Here is a 23,183-nt window from a genome sequence, read left to right on the forward strand (position 1 = left end):
CAGGACGGTCAGGTTTTACCTTGCTTTGCCCCGGGCCTTGCTCGTCCCTGGGTCGGGGCATCTGTTGCTGCATGCGCTGTGGGTCCCTTGACACCATTTTTTTTTGCATCTCGAGCTTTCGAGGTTAAACACGGAGAAAGTGGGAATTTCCCCAGGCCCCGAATGGCCCCACGCTCTGCTTTCAGCAGGGAGGGAACCGGCCTGGCCCGGGGGCCGATGGTTCGCTTCTGTCCCCCCCGCCCCGGGGCCCACCCCGACCCTTTGGATCTTCTCAATGGCCCCGGTCCCGCGTGGGAAGGAGGCGGAGCGGCCGCGCCCCCTGGCGCGGAAAGCCACGGCCCCCCGCAAGCCACGCCCCCCTCGGGCGCGGCCTGGTACCGGCCCCCCGTGACGCCATCAGCGGGCGCCGGGGGGCGGCGGGCGCCCCTGGCGGCGGCTCAGGGCGAGCGGCGGGGACGATGGCGGCCGCCTCGGTGTGGAAGGGGCTGGTGGGGCTCGGCCTCTTCGCCCTGGCCCACGCCGCCTTCTCGGCGGCGCAGCGTGAGTGAGCGGGCGGCGGGGGAGGGCCCGGACCGGCGGCGCCGCCTGAGGCGGGGCTGCGGCGCGGGGAGGCCGGCCGGGCCCCGTCACCCTCGGCCGGCCGCCGGGGAAGCTCCGGGGCGGGGGCCGGGCCGGGCCGCGGCGGCACCACCATCATCATCATCATCATCGTCATCTCACCATCATCTCCACCATCATCATCTCCACCATCCCCGCGGGGAGCCCCGCGGCCGGGCAGCCCTTGCCCTTGCGGGCCGGGCTGCGGGGAGAGCGGAGCCGGCGCCCGCCGGGAACTCACCGGGCGGAGCGCGGGACTCGCCCCGTGCCGGCGCCGCGGCAGCCGGGGGAGGGAGGGAGGGAGGGAGGGAGGGCGGGCTGCCGGCCGCCGGATCACGGCTTCGTTCCTTGCGTCCTGCCGTCCCCGCTGCCTGCCCCGCAGCCATCCGCCTCCTCGGGGTGGTGGCGGGGGGCGCTCGGGGCCGGGGCTCAGCCGTGCTCTGGGGCAGCGGGGTCTCCAGGCAAGGCCAGGAGCAGCCCAGCTGCCTGGGGGTGATCGGGGCTGACACACGTCTGAGACCTACAGCAAAACCCCTCTACTTGTGGGGTTTTTGTATTGCTGTTCTGTTTATTTGCTTCTACAGAGTGTTTGATGCATGTGTTTCTGTTTTGTAGATCGTTCTTATATGAGATTAACAGAAAAGGAAGATGAAACGTTGCCCATAGATGTAAGTTTAAGCTTTTACAATGTTTGAAAGGTGTTAACACCGTGTGGATAGTTTAATCTCTCTGAATTGCCTGGTTTTTTAATGTGATAGCCAAGAATAAAGGGTAAAGTAGTTTTTAAATTTTACTTTCATTTGAGCTTCCTCTGCCAAAAAGAACCGTATTTTCTTATCCCAACTTCCTGCGTGTGTTACATCTGTCAGAGAACAAACCCCAAGTCCAGACCTCCCTTTCCTTCTTTAGAACTGCCCTGAAGCATCTTGTCCAGGAATTCCCTGAACGTAGCTCAGAGAGCTTTTGCATTCATCTCCTTCTTTGCAGCATAAACATCCTCCTCCCTCTGGCTTTTGTTGGCTGACATTTGTTTATCCAGTGTGGCTGCCTGCCCATTTGATCCCAGCACAACCTGCTTCAGGAAGGGATTTTTTTTAATTATTTGTTTTGCTTGTTTTTAAAATTCCACTTCAATTATTATGTGTTCCATTTTTGCTTAATCAGAAAGGTAAGGAGATCAAATACCCATGACAACCAGGTATGGCATTTGGACCGAGCAGCAGCTGCCACTGCTGCACAGTGTGTGTTGGCAGCCAGCTCATTTCTCGAAGAGAGTATTTGATCCTTAAGTGCACGAGAACACGGTGTTTTGTTCTAAGGATCTCGCTGAGGAGCCGTGTGAATCAGTTCAATTCAGGCAGCACAGACCGATGTCAGGCAGCTAAAGCTCTTCTCAGCTCTGCCCCGGTTTTGCCATGCTAAACAGGGCGGGAATTTAATCTTCCCGTGCCTCAGTTTCCCTACTGTTGAATTGCCCACCTCTGTATTTGTCACTGGGACGAAAAGCACAAGAGATGCTGTTTGAAAGATGAGATTTTTTTTGGTAAATATTAAGAATATTAAGTAACGTGTGTGTTGCATTGTGCTTCCCTCTGTTACAGATAGTTCTTCAGACTCTGTTAGCCTTTGCAGTTACCTGCTATGGGATAGTACATATCGCAGGAGAATTTAAAGACATGGATGCCACTTCAGAACTAAAAAATAAGTATGTTTTATTTCTTCTTTTCAGAAACACCTGTATCTGCTACTCTCTATGCAAAAAAACCACTGTGAAATAGCTCACTCTTTAGCTTGGTTCTTCTTCAATGCATGTGGTAGACAATAACACTGAGAGGAACAGTCACACCTGGGAAAACCAACAATGTCTTGAATTTCAGAGAGAGTTAGATAACCAGAACAAATTAAATAAACTTCTTGCTTTTCCTTGTCCAAACTCCTGCTGTGCAGAGTTGGTAGAGGAACGAAATGTCTGCGTGGGAAGTAAGAGCTCAGCAGTCGCAAACTGCTGTCGTGAGATGGTCTCACAGACTACGGGGCAGTGTGCATGGCTCACCCTGTGTTTGTCTTTGTTTCTTTACAAGAGTCTGAATTATTCGAATCTCACACTGAAATTTTCAAGGCAGAATGTCAGATATCTGAAAGATCTTAAGAAAATAAGGGATTTTGAATAGAGATTTTGAAAAAGATGTAAAGTTGCACAGGCAGATGCAGCCGCTCTGGCCATTCCCCAAAACATGGGGGAATATGGAAAGTAAACAGGCTGACATTGTTGTCTTTCTTAGTGTTTACCTAAAACCCTTTGTGTCCTCTATGTTTTGGTTTAGGAAACTTCTAAAGTGAGCAAGAGTTTTGCATTCAAACTTGTATTTCCATGTCTGTAAAACTTCGTATACCCTCAACTGACTGTTCTAAAACCCCTGTTCTAAAGCAGTATTAACGTTGACTTTTTACATTTATTTTGAAGGACATTTGACACGTTAAGGAACCATCCATCTTTTTATGTATTTAATCATCGTGGTAGAGTATTGTTCCAGTCCCCAGACACAGTGAATTCTTCTTCAAACCAAGATGCTTTGTCATCCAGCTCGTCACTGAAATTTCGAAAACTTGAACCTCTGCGCCGCTAAGACTTTTACAGATTATAATAATAATCCAGGACACTGAGATGTAATATTCAAGTCGGGGATGTAAACACTTTTTTAATTTCTGGAGCAGTATTTATATTGATCTTCCAGACTTTATAAAGTATATATATATATAAACTAAGGACCTTCTTTGTACACTGTTAATGAAAATGACTGAATTGTGAATTGGCAATGCAGTGTAAATTATTCTACAGTTATGCTGTGAAACACATCTTCAAATTTTCATATATTAAACCAAGTTGCAGCTGACTTAACTTCAGTTAAAACAAAAAGCAAGCTAGTTTTTACTGCAATTAATGTTCTTTGACAAGAGGGAATGTTCGAGTGCTATTTATTTTCTCAGTTTGCTTGCACTACAGTTTATGGAACTCCTTCAGAAATACTGTGTGCACTGCACCACTTAACAGCAGAAAAAGGGGCAGCATCTCCTGTTCCTAGAACGCCTGGGAGACCTGCATGGTGTAGGCACGGGAAGTCAAAAAGGTTGCTGAAGCATAGTTGTGTGAAGGGTTATTTTTTTTTTTTTATGTTAATTTCCTTGTTGCCCTCCTTCGTTTAAATAATCACATTATTTCCTTGTTGCCCTCCTTCCTTTAAATGTCACCTGTTGTATGTTGCCCCAAGTTGCCTGGGATGTGGCCGCACATTTGGTGCCTGTGTGGGGGAGGCAGCTCACGTCTGATCAGGTCGATGATCTACCATGCTCAGCTTGTTTACCCGCTGTATTTATGTTCTCTTTGGTTGCGAATACGGGAATGTTCATCAGATGGCTGAATGGTGTGTTGGTACCAACTGCAAGGTCCCAAATAATCTTCTGTGAGAAGTATTTAAGTAAGAAATTTCCATGCTATCAGTGGTCCAGCGGTAGGGTCCAGCAGCCAGGTCTGTTTGCTGGCACTAGTACAGTACAGGTAAGCAACCAGTCTTTGTACAACTACCCCCTTTTCTGCTGACAGAGCCTCTCAGTTTGATTTCTTTTTTCCAGCTGAGTCCTTCGTTGATTTAAGATTACTGTCTTGAGTTCATGTATTAAGACAGATGATACAGTCCTTAACTTTTACTGACATCTAAATTCTCATCTCCCCTTGGGGGCTGAATCAAATGCTAAAATTTCTCTTGGTCTGGCATTTCAGCTACCTGACGTAGCAAAGGGATGGTAGTTCAAGATACTGATGGGGCCAACTAGAATTTTGCCTAGTCTGAGGATGTCTCACTGCTGCCGCGGAAACTCAGCCTTTTGTTGTAGCATCTGTTTTTTTTTTTAAACTGTTAAGAACTGTCAAAGGCAAAAAGCTTAGCAAAAATACTGTGTAAATCGAAGCCTCTTTTTCTAGCTCTGCCCGTCCTATGGAGTGGGTGTCCCAGTGCTAGAGCAATATCTGTAGCTGCTGCTCTACAATCACTCTTAAGCATCTGGGTTTGGTTAGAAAGGGTTATTCTGCCAGCTGAAAGCGCCTGAGCTGCCGGATTACTTCCTAAAGCATCCTGGTTCCCCCCTAGCTGGTGTCACAGATCAGCTCCTGCCAGCTGCTGTCACCAAAGGCCTCAAAAATATTAAGTATCATCAGGTCAGCTCTCTATTGCGGACAAAGCTGTTTCCTTGGGGAAGAGGGCTGCTGTGTGGCAGCCGCTGCATGGAGGGAAGAGCTGAACGTCGGCCAGGTGACCTTGTGAGGCACAGAGGAAAGAGAATTAGTGGAGGGAGAGTGAAGCAAGGCAGAAGGTCGGTAACTGCTGCACCAGACTGATAGTGCAGCGGTGGGTGGCAGTGAGCTGTTTGCAGAGGGTCTCTTAGAGCAGGGCTGCTCACCCTTAATGTCTAAGAAGCCCCGTTTGTGCTACTGTAAGGCTACGTGGACCTGCCCGAGGTGGACGGTGCTGCTGTGGGACAGGGTGAGCGGAGAACATCATCCGCTTCTCAGAGCGGGTCCTGCTAGGAACACGATGTTGGCTGCATCAGGTCTCTTCTCGTGACAAGTAGCCTTATTCTTCAGCAGCAAAGGTTATATCACAAAGCTGTACAAATTATTTTTTCTTATTTCGCAATGTCCAATAAAAATTGATATCCTTAAAAGCGTTTGGGAGTTTATTTCTGACCATCCTGGAGCCTGCTGCAGCAAATCCCTGCTGATGATTATTTCAAAGTGACTGCCTAGCATTGACAAGAAGTGATTGCCTTAATTACATCAGCTCTGTGTGAAAGTGCGTGCCTGGCCTGGTGCTCATTACTACAGGGTAAGATTGGGAGGGGGGGGTCAAAATAGCATGCTACAAGTAGCTAAACTAAATGTTTAGGAGGGAAATGTTACCAGCCTGGGGATCTGCCTGGCTTTGACATTCCTAGGCAACATATCTGGCAGAGCTAATGTATTTTCTGTCTGCCATGTAACTATAGTAAAGGCTTTTCTCCTGTGTGCTAATCCCCCGCCAACCCACGGGACAGGCTCCTGCAAGGTCTGGTATTGCAAGAGTTGCTGGGGGAAACGCTCAGCCTACTCACAGGGCTGGGGAGAGTTAAAATCTCGGACTTGAGCAAGATCACTTCTCACTCCCTGTTCTGCTTTTCCGTTGGTGGAGGCTGAAAAGTTAGCAAAGAACTAGAGGAGTTTGCTTAACTACAGCATCCATCGCGATTGCACCAGAGAGAGCAGCAGGCTCACCCTTTGCTTACTGCCTGAATATGAGGGTGTAAAAAACCCAATAATCAGTGTTTTAACGAAGGGGCACCTTAACCAGCTCCCAAAGGTACCTTGTGCTTACCTTGCACCATGCAGGCATCGCAGACGAGCTTCCCTTCTTCAAAAGGAAAACAAAAGTTGTGCCAAGAGCTTCTTGGATTAAACCAAAGAGGAAGAGTTTCCAGCCTCGCCCAGTGCGCATTTACTGCCATCATGCCTTGAATTGCTTTGGCTACAGGACATGATGTTTCTAATGCATTAAATACTTAAAAAAAAAAAAAAAAAGCACTGGTAATTGGCATTCGTTGCTGGAGTAGCAGGTTTAATCTCTGTTACTTTTGCTGGTTTTTTTTCTACTCTTCCTCACTAGCCAGTGAGAGCTCAGTGGGGAATTTTTGTTTGTTAAAAGCTAAGGAGGGCAGGAGGCGTTTAGACCCTCACAAGGTGAGGGGACAGGACCGCGGTTTGTGTCAGAGATCATTCTCTGTCACTGCTCTTTCCGTATCAGCGGCTGGGGTGGAAGCGCAGCTGGCAGAAATTTCTTCTCCTAGAGTTCAGCAAGGGCTGAACCATGGCATCGCTTGTGAAAATAACTCCTGATCACGCACATCTGACAGCTGCAGAGGAGCTTTGTGCTTCCCCTCCCCGCGTCGGCAGGGACGGAGCGGGCTGGAGCCATTGCTGCCGTGCAGGAAAGCAAAGTGCAGCTGTGAGACCCGTTAGTGCTGCTCATAAAGAGTGAGGCCAGGGTGCCCGCTCCCCACTGCTGCCCAGCGCTGGATTAAAGCTTTCTCAGGAAAGCTGGTGGCAAACGGCCCCTTCCCGGTGCTCTGGGGCACCAACGCAGCCCCCGCCCTGGAGAAAGCAGGGAATGGCAATTAGTTTCTAACTCTAAAATTATTTTTGGCTTCCTCATCACTCGCTTCCCATGCTCTGGGTTCCCTCGCCCTTCACCACGCTGCAGCAGAGCTGCTCTGTCTCCAACACCTTCAGTGAGGACGTCAGCTATGGGGACATCCTCCAGCTAGACGCAGCCTCCCCCACCCTCAAGAGTGGCACCATTTCTGCTCCTTTTTTGGGGGTCACCTGCACCAAAAAGGCAGCAACTTTCCACCCAATTCGGAAAGGCTGAGGCTTGCCCTGCAGCATCCAGGGGCTGCACCCCTGAACTCCCGGTGGGAAGCCCCCCTGTCCCCCACTCCCCCAGCCTCAGTGGGGCAGGGAAGCTGCAGCTCGCTGTGCAGTTGCGCACTGTCCCCGCCGATGCCTGTGTGGAGGGGAAGGGCGAAGAAAGGCTATTTTGGATGTTAAACAAGCAGAAAAAACTTTGGTACCAGCTTTCCACATCCGGCACTAGCAGCGAAGGCCAAACACTCCTTTGGTTTGGCCTTGAGGTTCACCTTGAAGCCGTAATCACCTGGGGGAGAACCAGGGCGGAAATAAATCTGGTATTCCGGCAGGTAAGAGCCTTTTAATCAGCCCCACGTTGGTCTCAGTGATACCATGTCATTTCAAAACACTTTGGACTGCAACAAAAAGCTACATACTTAAAATGGCAGCTAATTAATTTTCCTGTCCTGCTAACTTAATCCTTTTTCCAGCCAAGAAAGGCAAATGGGAGTTCACGGAGCAGCGAGGCAGCCGGGAGCCTGGCAGCACAAGCAGGAACACAAGCCCCAGGGCTCTTTGGCAGGGGTCCCGGCCGTGCCGTGTCACGGCTTACCAGGCCCTTTTCAAAGCAAAGGGGGAAAGAAAAAAAGAAAATCTTAAAAGGCGACATTAGGATTATCAAACCAATGGTTCATCCTATGCTAGTGGTCCCAGGGAACCCACAGACCCCCCCACGGATAGACGCAACTATTCACTCCCAGTTCGCAGCCCCCGTGTAACCCTTGCTGGCAGGCAGAGTACCCGGCACCGGCGGTGCCCTCCCTGCCCGTACCGGTGCTGGCTGAACCAGTTTCCCGGGGATTGGCCAGAGGACTTCACCTAGGATTCAAAAATTTTAAAAAAATAAAATAAAGAAAAAATTGCCCCTCCTCCCCCAAAGTATTTCTGCTGTATATTTTGGAGCCGTTCAGGGCCAGCCACACAAGGCCAGTGCTGACATCCTCCGAGCCCCAGGCTGCCCCAGCACAGCAAATGCTGAAGCAGCCACTTACTCCTCTGTCCCGGACGCAGAAGCGCACAAAACAAGACACTTGCATCCAAAAGCAGCTTTGGAGGAGCCAGTTCAGCAGGCGCTCCAAAGCAGCTTGCTTCCCCACGTCCACACGAAGCTGTCGCTTCCCGGGACATCACCGGGGCCCTCCAAGGCACCCGCAGGCCTGGGCTCAGCCCCCAGCAAGGGCAACCCCACGGTACGGCAGCACCTCCCCAGCACAGCACAAAGCACACGGAGCGGACAGAAGGGGCCAAATAATGCCCCCTCCTTCTCCAAGCCCACTGTGCTGCTTCTGGTTTGCAGCCCATCACAGACAGATCTCTGCCCGGGGACTTGGGTGACAGCGGTGCCGTTTCGACGCCAGAGTTACCACCACCACTTTGAAGTAGAAGCTGGCTGCTACTTCAATATTTGTTTGAATTCAACAGCCTCAGATCACAGAGGGAAAGCAGCAGCAGAGCGAGATCGATGTTCACCTCACGTGGGAGGGACCCACACGTCCTACGGGGTGCAACAGGGCTGGTTAATAAACCCAGGTCTACTGCAAGTAAGGCCATGCTGCTGCCCTAGGTTGGCCAGGGCTGGCAGAAGAGGACAACCTCTGAACGGGATGGGCTGAGACGTGTCCCCACCTGGCACAATGTGAACAGCAGTCAGGAGAGGTCTGCAAGGCGCTCTCCTCTCTGCCCTCGCTTCTCACGCTCAAGCGGTAACTGCAGAGTTTGAAAGGGCCAGAAGTGAGGCTCGACCCCGCCACGTTCTGGGGAGCAGGGCACTGGGATGCTCAGCAGCGATCAGCTAACGTGCAAGCGAAGACAGGAGCACTGAGAAGGTGAGTCACATCAGATGCAGGGGCAGGAGGAGCAGAGCAGACGTCCATCAGCACAGCACCATGACACCCTGCTCACATTGCACCGACTCTGGCTACGCGCTGAGCACATGACGGCCTCCGCCAGACAGCGCCTTGGTGCAGGTTTCCACCTTTCCGAGGAGCTCCCCCTCCACATGTCCGTGCCTCGGGATGAACGGGGCAATGCTTTCATTAGCATTTTCAACCTCTTACTGGTTTCCTGTCATAACAAGAGCAGTCCCTTTCATTTTCTTGCTTTCACAGCCCCTTCTTGCCTCAACAGAGTGGGCACGCTGAGCCCAAGGGTGCAAGGCAGGCCCTGGGAAGGAGAGCCCGCTCTGCTTACACCTGCAGGAATGCGGGATTTGGCCGCCTGGAACCCAGACAAAAAAACACCTTTCAGCTGCCCCGTGGGGCCAGAGCCTCCTCAGGGTCCTGTTGCGTGAACTTCTGGAAAGAGCCATCACTCAACCAGCCATTGCTCAACCTACAATCCAGCAACAGTTTCCCACCACAGCCCAGGCCGTGACTCACCAGCAACCGCCTTTCCTCAGGGGAGCTGACGGCCAGTTCCCCGGAGTCAGTCTCGCCCCGTTTCACCTGCTGCAAGCCGCAGGGACAGCCGCAGCAGCGGCTCGCTAAGCATCCTTCCCAGCGCCTCTGGCCAGCACGCCGAGCCCCAGCATGCCCTGACCGCAGCCAGCTCCAGCCAAATGCTGCCGCTGCAACACTGCGAGTGCCACATGTTCATATTCCCGTTTTCTAACAATGCTCCTGCACAAGATTTGCTGAACGCAACGCACTTAAAACAGCCTCTTCCTGAGTTCGTCAGTCCCCCACCGCCTCCTTTTCCACCAATGATCATTTTGGATAGCAGCTTCTACACTCTGCCTGCTTCTCGTTGGCAGAGGGAGGAGCCCTCTGGGATGCCAGAGGAATTTAAAAATACACTTTACATGGCTGAGAAAGAAAAGGCGCCGCAGCAGCTGAGGTCAGAAGCCAGAACTCGACTTTAAAGAAGAGGCAGTACCACCACAGCCTTCCCACCTCTCTCTAAGGCTCACGCTTTTTTCCAGCCCCAGAAGTGCACTTCCAGCAAAAGGCACCCACTTCAGCCACCTCCATGTGGAAGCGGCCGTGGGGATCCTGCCCTGTCCCCGCCGCACGCTCCCCGGGTGCCAGACCCAGGCTGGCAGGTCAGAGAGCGCAGGGAGGAGTCCACCAACACGCACAAGAGCCCAGCAGCCAGCGTGTTGTTTTGTGGTGGGATTTTCAACACCAGGGAAATAATTCACTGTACAAGACCAAATTAGGGCATGGATTTTATAATCGTCTTTGCTAGTGACACACTGTACGACCTTGGGTAAGTCCCTCCATCCATCTTTAAAGACTGTCTCAGAGGAGTGCCACAAGACTTTAATTAGCAGCCCTAAAAGTACTCAAGATAGTTTGCCTCTCTTCCAAAATAACCAACCGCAGATGAATTGGAACAACCTTATTTTCGAATTCTGTGAGCAACTGGGATCCAGGCTGCTCTCAGATCAGTCACTTCAACAACGCAATCAAAGTTAAATGTGCCAGCTGTGCATGAAGGATTTTAATATGCTGCATGGACTGGAAAATAGCTCGAAGAACCAATGTTATTTTTCCATGGCTGGGATGTCACTGTTGAGCAGCTGCATTATAACCATCTGCAATCAGCAAAATGCCCTTTTTTTTAAATCACTTTTTAGTCTTGGGGAAGAGGGTTCATTCTTATCTCTGTCCTACTTAGGAAAGCACCCTTGAATCCTGAGGCACCCACTACCTAGAGATCAGGCAACTACTACAGCAGTGTACACTGATCAAAACACCTTCAACTGTCCATGACCAAACACCAATTATATTGACAGGTTCCTAAGCTTTAAAAGTTGTGCCCAGACAGTAACTGCTCACGTCACCACCACCTCAAGAAACAATATATGGATTTCCACAAATCCAGCAAAAATTCAGCTCCAGTTGCCAGCAGGCAGTTGCCTATTGTCACATATCCAAGACCTGGGACGGCTCCAGAGCAGAGTTCCTCCCCACAGAAAACCTGAGCACAGCCCAGCATCCTTCTCTGCAAGGGCCACCTCTGCACAAGCAGACGGGTCACAGCTGCAAGACCTGTCCTTCCATCCTCCAACTCCATCCTTTACAAAAGGCTAAACCTCTCTTTGATATATTCTATGTATTAAATATTTACAAATAAAATGTAACATTAAAACATGCACGTACTTTGGAGTAAGTGACAAGAAACAGACTGACCGCGCAAATACAGCTTTGCTCTTCTATCGAAATGCTTTATAAACCTCTCCTCCCATTTCACTGCCCTGCGAGGCTGTGTTTTACAAATGGGGACACACCATGAGGATGTTTCGCAAATAGCTTTCCATCCCTCCTACCAGCTGCTCAACAGCGGTGAGTGGAGCATTGGGATACAGCAAATTGCCAGAGGTGCCAGTATTTTAAGGGACATTATGCAAGACTGCTTGCATTAGAGGAGCGACAGTGATGGAGTTGACAGCAAGCATATATACATGCCAAGGACCCGGTTACTTCCACTGCTATTGGAGCTGCTCCAGGAGTAGAAAATAGCTGTGAAATTCCCACTGCAGATGTAGAGATGAAACTTCCCCAAACTCTCAAAAGAAACCAAATAAATCTCCAGCAAAAATCTGATCAGGAGTTTCCATTCCACTGCCTTTCCCAGGCCAAACTATTCTTTTGGACTTCACCATAAATTGTTTAAGAGCTTCAGCACAAGCTCAGAATCTTATGAAATGCAGCTTCTTCAACAGCTTCCCAGCTGATGGTAAAGGGTGGTTTTCTTTACGTGGTATCAGCAGTCACCAGTCCTGGCAAACCCACGTGGCTGCCGACTCCGGGAAGGCATGCACCGCTACGTTCTGCCACTGCACATGAAAATACCCTCTGGTGAGTTTAGCACAAGGCTGTACCGACAGTTTAACTTCTTCCTTGGCACATTCTTCTGAACTCTGCTGCTGAAGTTACCAGATTTGCACTCCCAGCCCTGAGAAACATCTCACTTTTAAAATGAAGGCTCTGAAGTTGAACAGATGAAGCTGAACCAGCTTTCACAGCATGCAAGCAGCGGCTGCTTTTCCCACCAACTCTACCCATAGCCTCTACCCACGCTCCCTGCTCGATGGACAACAGGGTTCCTGCAAAACTGCCACGCTCTTTTCGCCACTACCAAGAGACAGTCGAAAACACTGTGAACGCAGAACGGGAACAGAAAAACACCAACGCTAAAGCCAAGCCAACAGTCTGCTTTCAAGGATGAAACAACACACCAGGTTGCAGCTGAACTGGAATGGCGAAAATCAGACAGGTCCAGCCTTTTTTGGTTTAGTCTTCCCTCCCTGAAGTGACAGACAATATAAGGCAGTCAAAAACTGATCACAAGATTCAGATTTAAAAGCACAGCTTCACAATTCCTGCAGGCCACAAGATTTTTGTTAAAACCCAAGGCATTGTTCTTCTCTAGTTTCTTCCTTTTCCACTTAAGACAGATTTCAGCTTGTTTTTGCAGACCTGAAAGCAGCAGCTCCTTTTAAATCCAGTGACTAACATCCTTCCTTCAGATCTCTGCCAAACCTCGTTTCTGCCAGATCTGAAGCGTCTTTGGCCTTGTTCTCAGCTTAACTAGGTTGTATATTCTTCAAGACAAGCGCTCTAGAGTCCATTTGCTAAAGGTGTGATGTTGCCATGTTGCTGGTATGAGACATTATATTTAGTTTTATAGGTTTTTTTAAATAGATTTTTTCTGTTAGCCAATGCATTTCCACTCATATTTTTACATCAGAAGTTTCTTAGTAGATATTAAAGAACAGAACAAAAGGAAACAAACTAAATACCCTACACTGCTGCCATTTCAGCCAGCCAGTTTAGAGGCAGAACCTGGAGAAAATTACCAGAAGAAAAACAGAAAAAAAATAGGGGTTTGGCTTTTTTTTTTTTGGTACGTTTTCCTGTAAAAGGAGTTATACAATTGCTTGACCACTGCAAAATCAAGCAGAGCGCAGCAACAGCCTCTGTGGCTTCTATATTGGAAGATGACAATTGTTTCTTGATGCTGGTTAAGCATGGGCAAGAATACACTTGCCGATCACAAACGCACAGCGCACACAAATTGGCAACAGCGGCACCTAACAGACATCAGCGACTGGATGGGGAGCTGCATGGCTATGGGCTCATCTTAAGAGGAAAATTCCTTGGTGTTTACAAGGGAAAAATAAAGATAATGAGCAATGCGGATGCCTAAATAAGAGAGGGTCAGGGAACAGAAGAACCAGAATACGTACAGGTATCTGGACTCCAAAGTACCACACAGCCCTTCTGACCCATGGCAGGAAGATAAGCCCGTAATTTGTTAATTCAGATTGTTAAACAACGCTCCTTATAGGAAACACAGCGAGACACATTATTCTTCCCCACTTCCTAACATTGCAATTTAACTGTGCCACATTATTTCAACCTTAGATAAGGGCTCAAAAATGCAAGTTTGAGCAAAGCACATACAGCTTTCCAGATTCCTTCCACACATCCATGTGTATCTGTGGACCTGTGCAGCCTCCTGAGCCCTTGCTGAGGAACACTCCTGTTGCACAGAGGCTCATCTGTCACACAGCTGTTGCTCCTGGGGTCACGGTCTCTACCCAGAAAAGGCAAAGCCTGACTCTAGCGTAACCTCTCCTGGCTGTCCTGGTAAGCGTGCCATTCGGAGCTTGGGGCTGTATCTGTCCGATGCATGTTCCACCCACATCCAGCACGGCTGTTTGTCTTACGACCAGTTATCCCCGTTAATATTCTCCTTAACATGGTCATGGAGCATTTACAGCAATGTTCATTTTGTGCTTCGCCTGGGACGCAGGGCTGTGCGCACTCTTAGACAGATTACTGTTGCTCCTTTTTCTTCATCTCTTCACTGACACAACCTGTGAGGACAGTACATCTTCCTTCCTTCTTATGAAGATTCATGCCCAGTCCACTATAAGTTTCTGATCCAAATTCAATTTATTCGGATAAAATAATGGTGAGGTTAAAGGAAAATTCTCACCACTTGAACTTGAATAGACTATTTGTCGTTTCTGTGCATTTTCTGAAGTATAAGATTCCAAAGCAAGTGAATGAAAGTCACCAGCTTCCTCTAGCTAATTTGGCAGCCAACTGCATCACATCAAACAGGCAGGTTTACATACTAACAAGGTCACTAGTTAAAAACTCAGCCCCTGCTCAAACCCATTATGATCAAGTGTCTCTGGAACAGGAAAGAAAATTAAATAATTGTTAACTAGACAGAAGAGAGCCGTCTCCTCTTACCACCTACTACTTCAAAAATAGCATATTACATGCAACTTCATGCATGCAACCAGGCCATTTTACAACAAGGTATTCACACTGTATCTATATCTGACCTGTAAATAAATTCCCTTTTAAGAGTCCAACATTAAGCATGGGAGGTCTATCATGGTGACACACAGCTTCCACGTAACGATTTTGAAGGAGTCAATCCCCCTCTGTACCATTCTAAGGTATTTCTGTGTTTTTTAAAGAACGTCCAACTGTACAGATGAATAAAAGTTACTCCCAAGAGAAGAATTAGGACACATTTATAGTAACGCCTCTCCCTGTGTCACTTCATTCATATAACACCGTGACAGAGATTTGCTGTTGCTGGATTTTATTTCCTTCTTGAATTTCACTGGTGTAATTCCAACGGTCAAACTGCATCTTCCAGAGAGACAAGGCCACTGCTTCAGAGCGGATGAAAAGATGTCTCACAGGCTGGCTAGTACTAAAAATATCAGTAGGAACAGAGAAGTGCAGGCTCACCAGCTAAAATCTGTTTCCCTGCCTCTCATGCACTGGCTAGTCAACCAGAATCCCTAGGATATTTGCAGTACAAGGTAAAGAGCTAGTTAACATCAGCACAACTTCAACCTGTCTTTAAAAGAAAGCTGTTAGAGGATCAGAGGATGTTATGCGTGAACTGAAAACATACAATTATCAGAAGAGCCGCTTACTGCTGGCACATTATTGGTACTGCTTTAAAGGAAAAAAAAAAAAAAAAAGAATTACATGCAGGTGCTTCAGTCTTCTCTGTATGTTCTGTGAGATACAAAATTACCTTTGGCCAAAACAGTAAGAGGAACGGAGGAGAGGATACCAGCTCAGGTAACCAAGGGTTTGGTAAATTGGAACTTAGTGCCTTTAATACTGAGTAAAAACATGCACCCAACGCAGGCTGAGCTGAGTGATGGGGCAGGTGCTCCAGGGTACAAATACACTCTGCAACTATCACTGCAAGCTGTGCAGATCAGGTTCAGCTGCAGTATAAGTTAAGCTACTCACTGGTTTTACAAAAACATTAGCAGTCTGCTGGTAACAGACAATTGGAGGAACTCACTGCTGCCCGCTACAGACTCCTCAGATTAGCACTTATTAAAAATTAATAAAATGGTTTATTTTATATATACATATGTTCCAAAAAATTTATACAGTTAAAATATCAAATTAGTGATCTGGTAACAATACTGTTCAAAATAATCTCTTTTGTATGAACATTAAAATACACGTTTTTAAAAGCGTTTCCTTTTAGTGCTTCCAAAGCACAGCGTGTGCCAAGGCCACCTGAAGAATCTCCGTCCTCCTCACAGGATGAAAGAGAACTGAAGTCGGGGACCTGGGAAGCCTCAGGTGCACTTTCATAATGTCTGCAGACAAAACAGAAGAGAGTCTGAGGTAGATTGTTTAGTGACCATCGGGTGGTAACAGTCACAGGGCTGTCTTTAGCTTTCATTAACACAATAGCAGTTTCTTTACTCTCAATCTACACTGAATCTCAAGTTTAAAGGCATGGCTAGCAGTTCTTGGGAACAAGACCCTTGTCTCTGTGGTGGCAACATGCAATTTTACCAGTGCAGGTGTTTCTGGGAGGGTTTTTTTTGGGAACACACGGGCTCTCTCCACGATGCAGACAGTGCGTGCATTTGACAGTGCCCCATTTTAGTGCAACCTGCTGCCTATAGCACGTAAAATGTCTAATGACAGCGTTCAAATGAGTAAATTCTCATCACCTGCAGGAGGGGCAGCAATGGTTATTTTCTTCAGCCTGTTGAGCAAATAGCACCCTCCACAGGAAAAAAGCCACACCTTTCATAGCAAATCCTTAAGGTTATAGCCCAGCTTCTGCCGATAGAGGTTCTTAAAGTTAAAGCTCCACTGCTTCTTCTCAGACTGTGACGGTAAAATCACTTGACTGCCAAGATGGTGAGGGCAGCAGCTACATCCTCTTCCACTCTTCTGCGGCACAGCAAACTCATTCCTGGTCCGTATTCGTCTGGCTGGTACATTATCTACTGTTGACATGATTAACTCTGTTGGGTAGGCTGTTGAACTCTACTTCCTCTAGTATTCTCTCTAAGTGTTGTATTAAGACTCGTTTTTTAAACCTAAGGAAGAGAGGGAGATAAATTTAATTTTTTTCTTCCAAGAATACGGTTGAACAACTCAAGACCATTCATCCATGACAAGTCATATTACCAGAGGCTCTCTGTTTCCAGTACGGAAGAGCTTGCTTTATTTCTGGCATTAGAATGGCCAGAAAATTTAATTTGATACAGCCACCCTTCCCCAACCCACCCAAAATTCTTAATTGGTCTTCAATAACGACTCGTCTCTATTTCACATTTAAATTTTAAGTAAAGACCATTTACTCCATAAAAATATAATGGTAGTTTGACCACTAAGCCAACTATCATAACTGAAATATGCCAAAAATGTAAACAGAAAATACTAGTACTGAAAAAGTTTATGATTTACTATCATGATCTAAATTAACATTTAATTTATGACTGAGTCATTTATATCTATACAAACCTTGCTGCTTCCTTGATAGCAAATTCAATGAAATACTTCTGAATTTCCATCGGTCCTTGCACCTCCTCAAGAAGAGAGAAAATTTTTTCATAATCTAAAAAAAAAAAGATAAAAATACAATCATATATTAAAAATAAATCTTGCAAATGCATTTTCAACAAAGCTTGACAGCCAAAAGAAAAAACGAAGCCCAGAGTTTCACACTTCTGTGTAGGGTAATACATGTAAGGCAAGAATAAAGCCTGCATTAGCTTTATGCACAGAAAGATGGTGATACCAATAATTTGAAGTGATACTGATGATCTGGTATTCAAACATGGCACCAAAGAATTAGGTTCTCTTTAAGAGCAGCAGATAGAAAAAGCTGTCCTCAGAAAATACAGGCTAGGTAGAAAAGCCTCATATCTCCATGAACACAGTGCCATCATTAGCAGTTAATATTCATGTAGGGACACCAAGCTCTGTTTTAACCTAGAGCTGTCATTTCTGAAAGCAGAAGTTAGGACTAGTTCTCTTAGAAAGGCAAATTATCAATGCTTAGTGTGAGCACAATTAATATGACTATCTTAATGGTACACAGTAAATATACCCACTGCAAAAGAATGAACCGGGCACATTAAATTAGAAACAAAAAATAGCATTGTTTCAATATTTTCCATAGTTGAACCCCGCATGAAGATATTTATGGTGCTGTGACTAAGAGCCTGCTCAGAATGATGCAGCAGGCACAGAGAGGATATATGGTCAGAACTGTGAATGTATGTACATATTTAATCCACTACTATTTAGCTCTTTCTTTGATGACTGCCTGAACTCTGCAGCAAGACAGTGACTCATACTGAACATAGTACTATAGAGCTCTACGTGACCATTTACTAGACATGAATTTGGTATAAGATTAGATGAGCCCCCTTTGCAAAACAGGCAGCAAAGACATACACAAGTAGGAAGTTTTATAACATATTAAAAATAAAATACAGATGCAGCATAAAAATGGCTTCACCTCTCAACATCCTCAGTCTGCCGCAACGATTATATGCCTCAACAAAATACTAAGTTTTGGGAAAGCAACGCAAGATCAGAAAAACAAAAGAGTTAAGAATACTCTGTTATACTAATAACTGGCACTTGACAATCTATTAGAAAACTATTCAGTAGTTCAATTTGTAGAAATAATTCACTCAGACACAGACCACATAAGGGACGACTCCCATTTAAGAAAAAATGGAAAGATTATGCCCATGGCAAATCCAACAGCATATACATTAGCTGGAGTTTCAGGTTAGTGTTTTGGTTTTGATCCTGTATACAAGTATAGGCAAAACATGTAAAAAAAGCTGAAGAGGCAAGTTACTTTTCCTCATAACAGGTTATCAAACCTTATAGGAAAAAAGAAGAAAGTAATTTTTAGTCTTCAGTTCTTAAAGAGTTGATTTACAACAGTGTTCCATCACTAATTACACTATCTCGCAAAACAAAAACACATCACTTTGCAATTAACTGTTAAAATTCCCTTTCAAACATATTCCAATGCACCCTTGTAGCTACAGATGTCTTTGCCCTCCAAAGGAAGTTTTGACAGACACAAAGCAACAAAGTACACTACGCATATGCAAGGAGCAGTGCAGCATAATGCAAAGTCTATCTAGTATCATTAGATCATTGGTAACACCTTCGTAGAGCTACAAAAACAAAACCTCTGAGAGGTGCTTTCACAGGGTCTCTCTTATAGCAGTGAACCTGTCTTCAAGAGCAAACAAGGTCACTTGGTACTCAACTTCCCAAACACTGCTGTCTAAACTTCAACTCACCTGCCCAGCATGTAAGAACTTTCTTCCTTTTTTGTCTCTCCATCGCTCACATGCAAGCAATCACAAATTATTTAAAATCTAAAGTTGTAGGTATATGGAAAATAGCTCCTTATTTCAAGGAAAAGTCTCCTCTCTAGCATCATGTATAATATACTAATTAAAAAAAAAAAACCAACAACTTACTTCTTCCAGGTTTGCGAACCTCTTTCATCACTTTAATTTTGATATCAGCATTGCTCCCCTCCAGCATCATAGGTGTTATTTTAAATGAATTTGGCACAGATTCGGAAGTAGACTCCGTCACCCGTTTTTGGTCATCTCCAGCCACACTGTAATTTAGAGGCCCTCGAACAAGCGCGTTGGTACCAGGTTTATGATCCAATCCATCTTCACTTAAACAATTGAATTCAACAGGTAGAGAGTCTAAGTCATTGGGTAACATTTCATCCTCTCCCATAGCAACTGGAACCGAAGGAGCCATTTGCACAGGTAAGCCATCAATTTGCTTTTCCAGTGACTGACAATATTCTGCTTTCTTCTCTCCATTGCCATCTTGGACAATACTGTTATTGGTATCTACAAATTAAAAATATGTACCTTACTAGTGCATAACTGCAGTATCAAAAAAAATGAAAGGAAATAGTTCTATATCCTTTCTTGTTTAAGTACCATGTAGTGACCTGACAGTGCTGAACAACTCTCCAATACTTTTATTCAACCTTTGATGTGACCAAGGAATACTTCCCTTTGGATTGTTACCATCTTGTATCATGAAGTCACCATTTTCTGTACTCCTATTGCAGTGTTAAGACTTATAAGTAAACTAATGTTCTCCTTCCTTCCCCCAATTCCAGCTAACAGAGTTTTCTTCTGACTCCATCTGCTGCAACAGGTGGGCATGAAAATCAGTATTTGTGGGAAATGAAAACGTAACCATATTTTAACTTTCCTTCCCCATCACAGAATACACAAATGAGAACTAAAAGCTGATCTGAAATCTTTGCTACCTCCAAACCATCTTGGCGAAAGGGTTTCTGTATTTTTTATTTTAAAAACAGTTCATCAAAATTATTTTTTCATTCTAGACTTCATTAGCTATAGCAGCAGCCTGTTTATCTAGGCCAACAAAAGAATGTTCCTAATTAACACTAAAGCATACAAACATGCTGATACACCCCCTTCTGAATCAACTCAGTACACAGAGAGCTTTTTTTGGGGTTTTCGGGGGGGTTTTTTGGAGTTGGTTTTGGGGGTTTTTTTGCTTGGTTTTGGTTTTCTGGTTTTGTTTGTTTGTTTGTTTGTTTTTTTGGGTTTTTTTTGTTTTGTTTTGTTTGGTTTGGTTGGTTTTGGTTTTTTTTTCCACACACAGGTATTCCCACTTGTGACCACACAGGCTGCTGTTCAACTCAAGGTACCTTTACTTGCTGGGACACCTTTGAGGTTCAGATACGATGGGGATCCAGAAGCAGATGGTGGCCCTTTCCCACCAACGTGATTCGTTACAACGGGTGGTGACTGTGGCCGTCTCAACAGTGGTGACATGCTACGCCTTCTCTTTAGAGATGCTGGAGTATTGGGCTCTCCAGGACGCTTAATCTTATTTTGAGGGCCAGCAACAAATTCATCTGCTTCGTCTATCATCATACCCTGAAAAGAAAAAAAAATTATTTTTAAAAACAGTACAAACCAGAAATTGTTTCATCAATTCATTGATGGAGTAAGTCCCTCTATGTTAAAATTTAGGTGGCTTTCAAAACACTTTACAGCTTTCAGCACAGAGATACCTCATGTACACTGTAACTAGGGACAGGCCAGTGCCATTCCATTACTCAGCATAATTCTTCACACATTTCTCTTGGACCACGTGAAAGACACCACTCCTTTCCGCACATGACAGAAGAGCTACACTGCTTAGCAACATACTGCAGTTGTTGGAGAGAAATTCTACTCACAAATTATTTCAAGCCACATTAAATACAAAGAACAGCAGGTAACGTGGCTCCTCCTACCTTCTTATCCTGTTTAAATGGATTGCCAAATGTATGAAGTCTTTTTGGTTGGTCTGGGTCAATCTCCCGAAGGGGTGAAGGCATCATTTTCAGGTATTCCTGGTAATTTCCCATTTGAGCAACAGGAACACTATGAAGGCAGTCTGCAACGGAACAAGAGATCTTAATTTAGTCTACCTTAAAACTAAGGCAATACAAACTTCACACACTTGAATTGCAAGTGTTAGCATTTAAAAACTAGAAACTGCTATTTTTTTTTTCCACTACAGAAGAAGATCTGAAGACTACAATTTTGGAAATAAGCCTGGCAAGAGTTGAGCTTAATTGGCAGAACAAGAATGAAAAATAAGCAAGTTTAATCTCTATGCTACCAACTGCATCTTTAGACCACCAGCACCTAACAAGGGTAAAACAACGTAAGCCCCTCTCTGCTTTAAACCACCATCACTATAAAAAAATCATGTCTACTGACTACTTGTCTACTTATAGTACAGTAAAGCTCTCCCATGAAACTTGGTTTTAAAATTCAAAGCAAGCATGACATCTTCCATGACAGAGGCAAAAATTTCCTTCTTTCCCCTTCAGAGTTAAGAAAAGGACACTGAGTGACTCAACAAATGATGCAATGTCCTCTTCTGCTCCCACAGTAGGACAAAAAACACTACTTCAGGGAATTAAAAAAAAAAATAAAAAAAATAGCTGTACTCTCTACAAACTGTTAATGAAGAACAGTGGCTACTTACCTTCATCCTGCCCCACGATAGGCCTGCGTGTTTTTAGAAGATTGGTTCTCATTCTAGTTAGCTGGTCTAGAAGACTGTGACGAGGAATATCATATGCATTTCTGAATGCCTGTGGCTTCAAATCCTAGTTTTACAACAAAACAAGTAACTTCAGTTAACTCCTCAGTTCTCATGCACAAAGAAATTCCTCTATGAACTGTAATAATGTTAACTATTAAAAAAATTATTCTGAAGTCATTTCAGGGCTTTGTTATTGGATACAGCAGACTCAATGACTGTCTTTTCAACAAGACCTTAATTCAGCATAAGCACTTTCAGCTCCATTAAGACTAAGCATGTTAATTCCTGGATGAACAACACTAGCTGTCTTTTGCAGAGATTGCCACTTAAAACACAGTAATCTTTGTTTACTACCATGGGATTTTCAAACAGTGTCCCAAAAACAAGTGCAAAAAATTGCATTTACTCTTCTCCCTATTTAAGCCCATGCTGCGCTCTTCACGATTCAGTGAAAGTACTTACTTCCTTCTTCTACACTAAGTCCATAAAAGTTACCCATTTAAAACAGCTGAGACAACTGCTTAATCATGCAAGATCATTACACTCTTTACCTTGTTTAAAAGTCCTATGTGGAAGCCAGCAAATTCTTTAACATTCATTTCCGCCAGTCTCAGTGGAGATTCCCCAGTGATCCCTTGCAGCAGTTGTTTAAAGTCCCTACTGTGTACCAAGGAGAGGCCACTGGAGTGATTTTTCACTTTTATTCCAATTTCTTGTGGAACTTTCTTACCCACTGAACCTATTATCCGTTCCGACTCTATTTTTGTCTAAAATGGAATCACATCACGAGTTAAAGAATCAGCACGCGTTGCAGATTTCCAGTATAAAACACATAGTACATTAACAGAATAAAACTATAAATTTAGTTCCTAACTATTCAACAAACAGGACAACTACCTACCCAGGGATATACTGGATTACATAGATTAGATCTAAAGTAGAAAGAAATCCTAATGTGCTAGCACACAGAAAAAAACATTCAGCCTGTGTATCTAAATTTATATGCCAGTAGGAGGTCTGTGAATATCCCTGATTTTGCTGCAAGTCTGAGACTTTCTTTTGTGTCCCTGAAGAACCATCTTTAAAGGGAAAGAAAAAATTAATGGAAGGTGGGATGCCTTAGGTCACTCTAACACAACAACAGTATTATTCAGATACAGTAACATAATTTCAGATTTCATTTTTGAAACAACCTACAAACTAAGGTTTGCACTGTATGTTTGCAACAAGATAAGGGAGAAAAGTGGTAAAAGAAATCTGCTTCATCAGTAAGTTTCTAAAAACATATTACTTCTCCACTTAGCACAGATTTCTTTTTATAGCTATAGATAATTTTACTGTATTAAGCTTTAACTGTATTCAAAGTAAGATTTTTATCCACTTGCAATACCTCCAAAAAAACCCAACCAACCAAAACCCCAAAACCCCCTTCCCCCAGGTCTCATCCTCTGCAGAGCTGGCTTCATTATCTGTGGGAAACTCTGAATTTAAGGACAGCAGGAGCACAGCAGAATTCTGGAATTGTTTGTCCCTATACAGGAGCTTATACTGCATCCAATACATTTAAACTGTTTCATGTGCTGAGAATGTCTGTGAAAACCACAGTAGCCATCTCAAGCCATTCCAACTCCACATTGCAGATAAATAATATGAATTTGCGTATCATTTAGTTACTGAAATACCACAGGAAGTTTTATTTC

General features: G+C 45.1%; 2 protein-coding genes across 5 annotated transcripts in view; one reads left to right on the forward strand and one right to left on the reverse strand.

The window, feature by feature from the left end:
* The first annotated feature begins 274 nt into the window (after positions 1 to 274).
* MMGT1 (membrane magnesium transporter 1) lies at positions 275 to 5,316 on the forward strand. Its single transcript, XM_068411840.1, is given in 6 exon segments — positions 275 to 383; positions 386 to 435; positions 438 to 540; positions 1,213 to 1,265; positions 2,199 to 2,302; positions 3,062 to 5,316. Coding segments are annotated over 6 exon segments (582 nt in total). The 3' UTR covers positions 3,225 to 5,316.
* Positions 5,317 to 15,420: 10,104 nt separating this feature from the next.
* Positions 15,421 to 23,183, reverse strand: part of LOC137669695 (integrator complex subunit 6-like) — a 42,570-nt gene continuing 34,807 nt past the window's right edge. For 2 of the 4 annotated variants that reach the window (XM_068411948.1, XM_068411949.1), the window contains 7 exons: positions 22,035 to 22,250; positions 21,424 to 21,547; positions 20,681 to 20,823; positions 20,087 to 20,318; positions 18,855 to 19,247; positions 16,861 to 16,954; positions 15,421 to 16,433 (listed from right to left, as the gene is read on the reverse strand). In XM_068411948.1, the coding sequence (XP_068268049.1) occupies positions 16,334 to 16,433; positions 16,861 to 16,954; positions 18,855 to 19,247; positions 20,087 to 20,318; positions 20,681 to 20,823; positions 21,424 to 21,547; positions 22,035 to 22,250 (1,302 nt within the window). In that variant the 3' untranslated portion in view covers positions 15,421 to 16,333. The remainder of the gene's footprint in view (positions 16,434 to 16,860; positions 16,955 to 18,854; positions 19,248 to 20,086; positions 20,319 to 20,680; positions 20,824 to 21,423; positions 21,548 to 22,034; positions 22,251 to 23,183) is intronic. The other 2 variants (XR_011049159.1, XR_011049158.1) reach the window with 2 other exon arrangements.

Source organism: Nyctibius grandis, chromosome 13 (genome assembly GCF_013368605.1).
Source record: "Nyctibius grandis isolate bNycGra1 chromosome 13, bNycGra1.pri, whole genome shotgun sequence".
Lineage (NCBI taxonomy): Eukaryota > Metazoa > Chordata > Aves > Nyctibiiformes > Nyctibiidae > Nyctibius > Nyctibius grandis.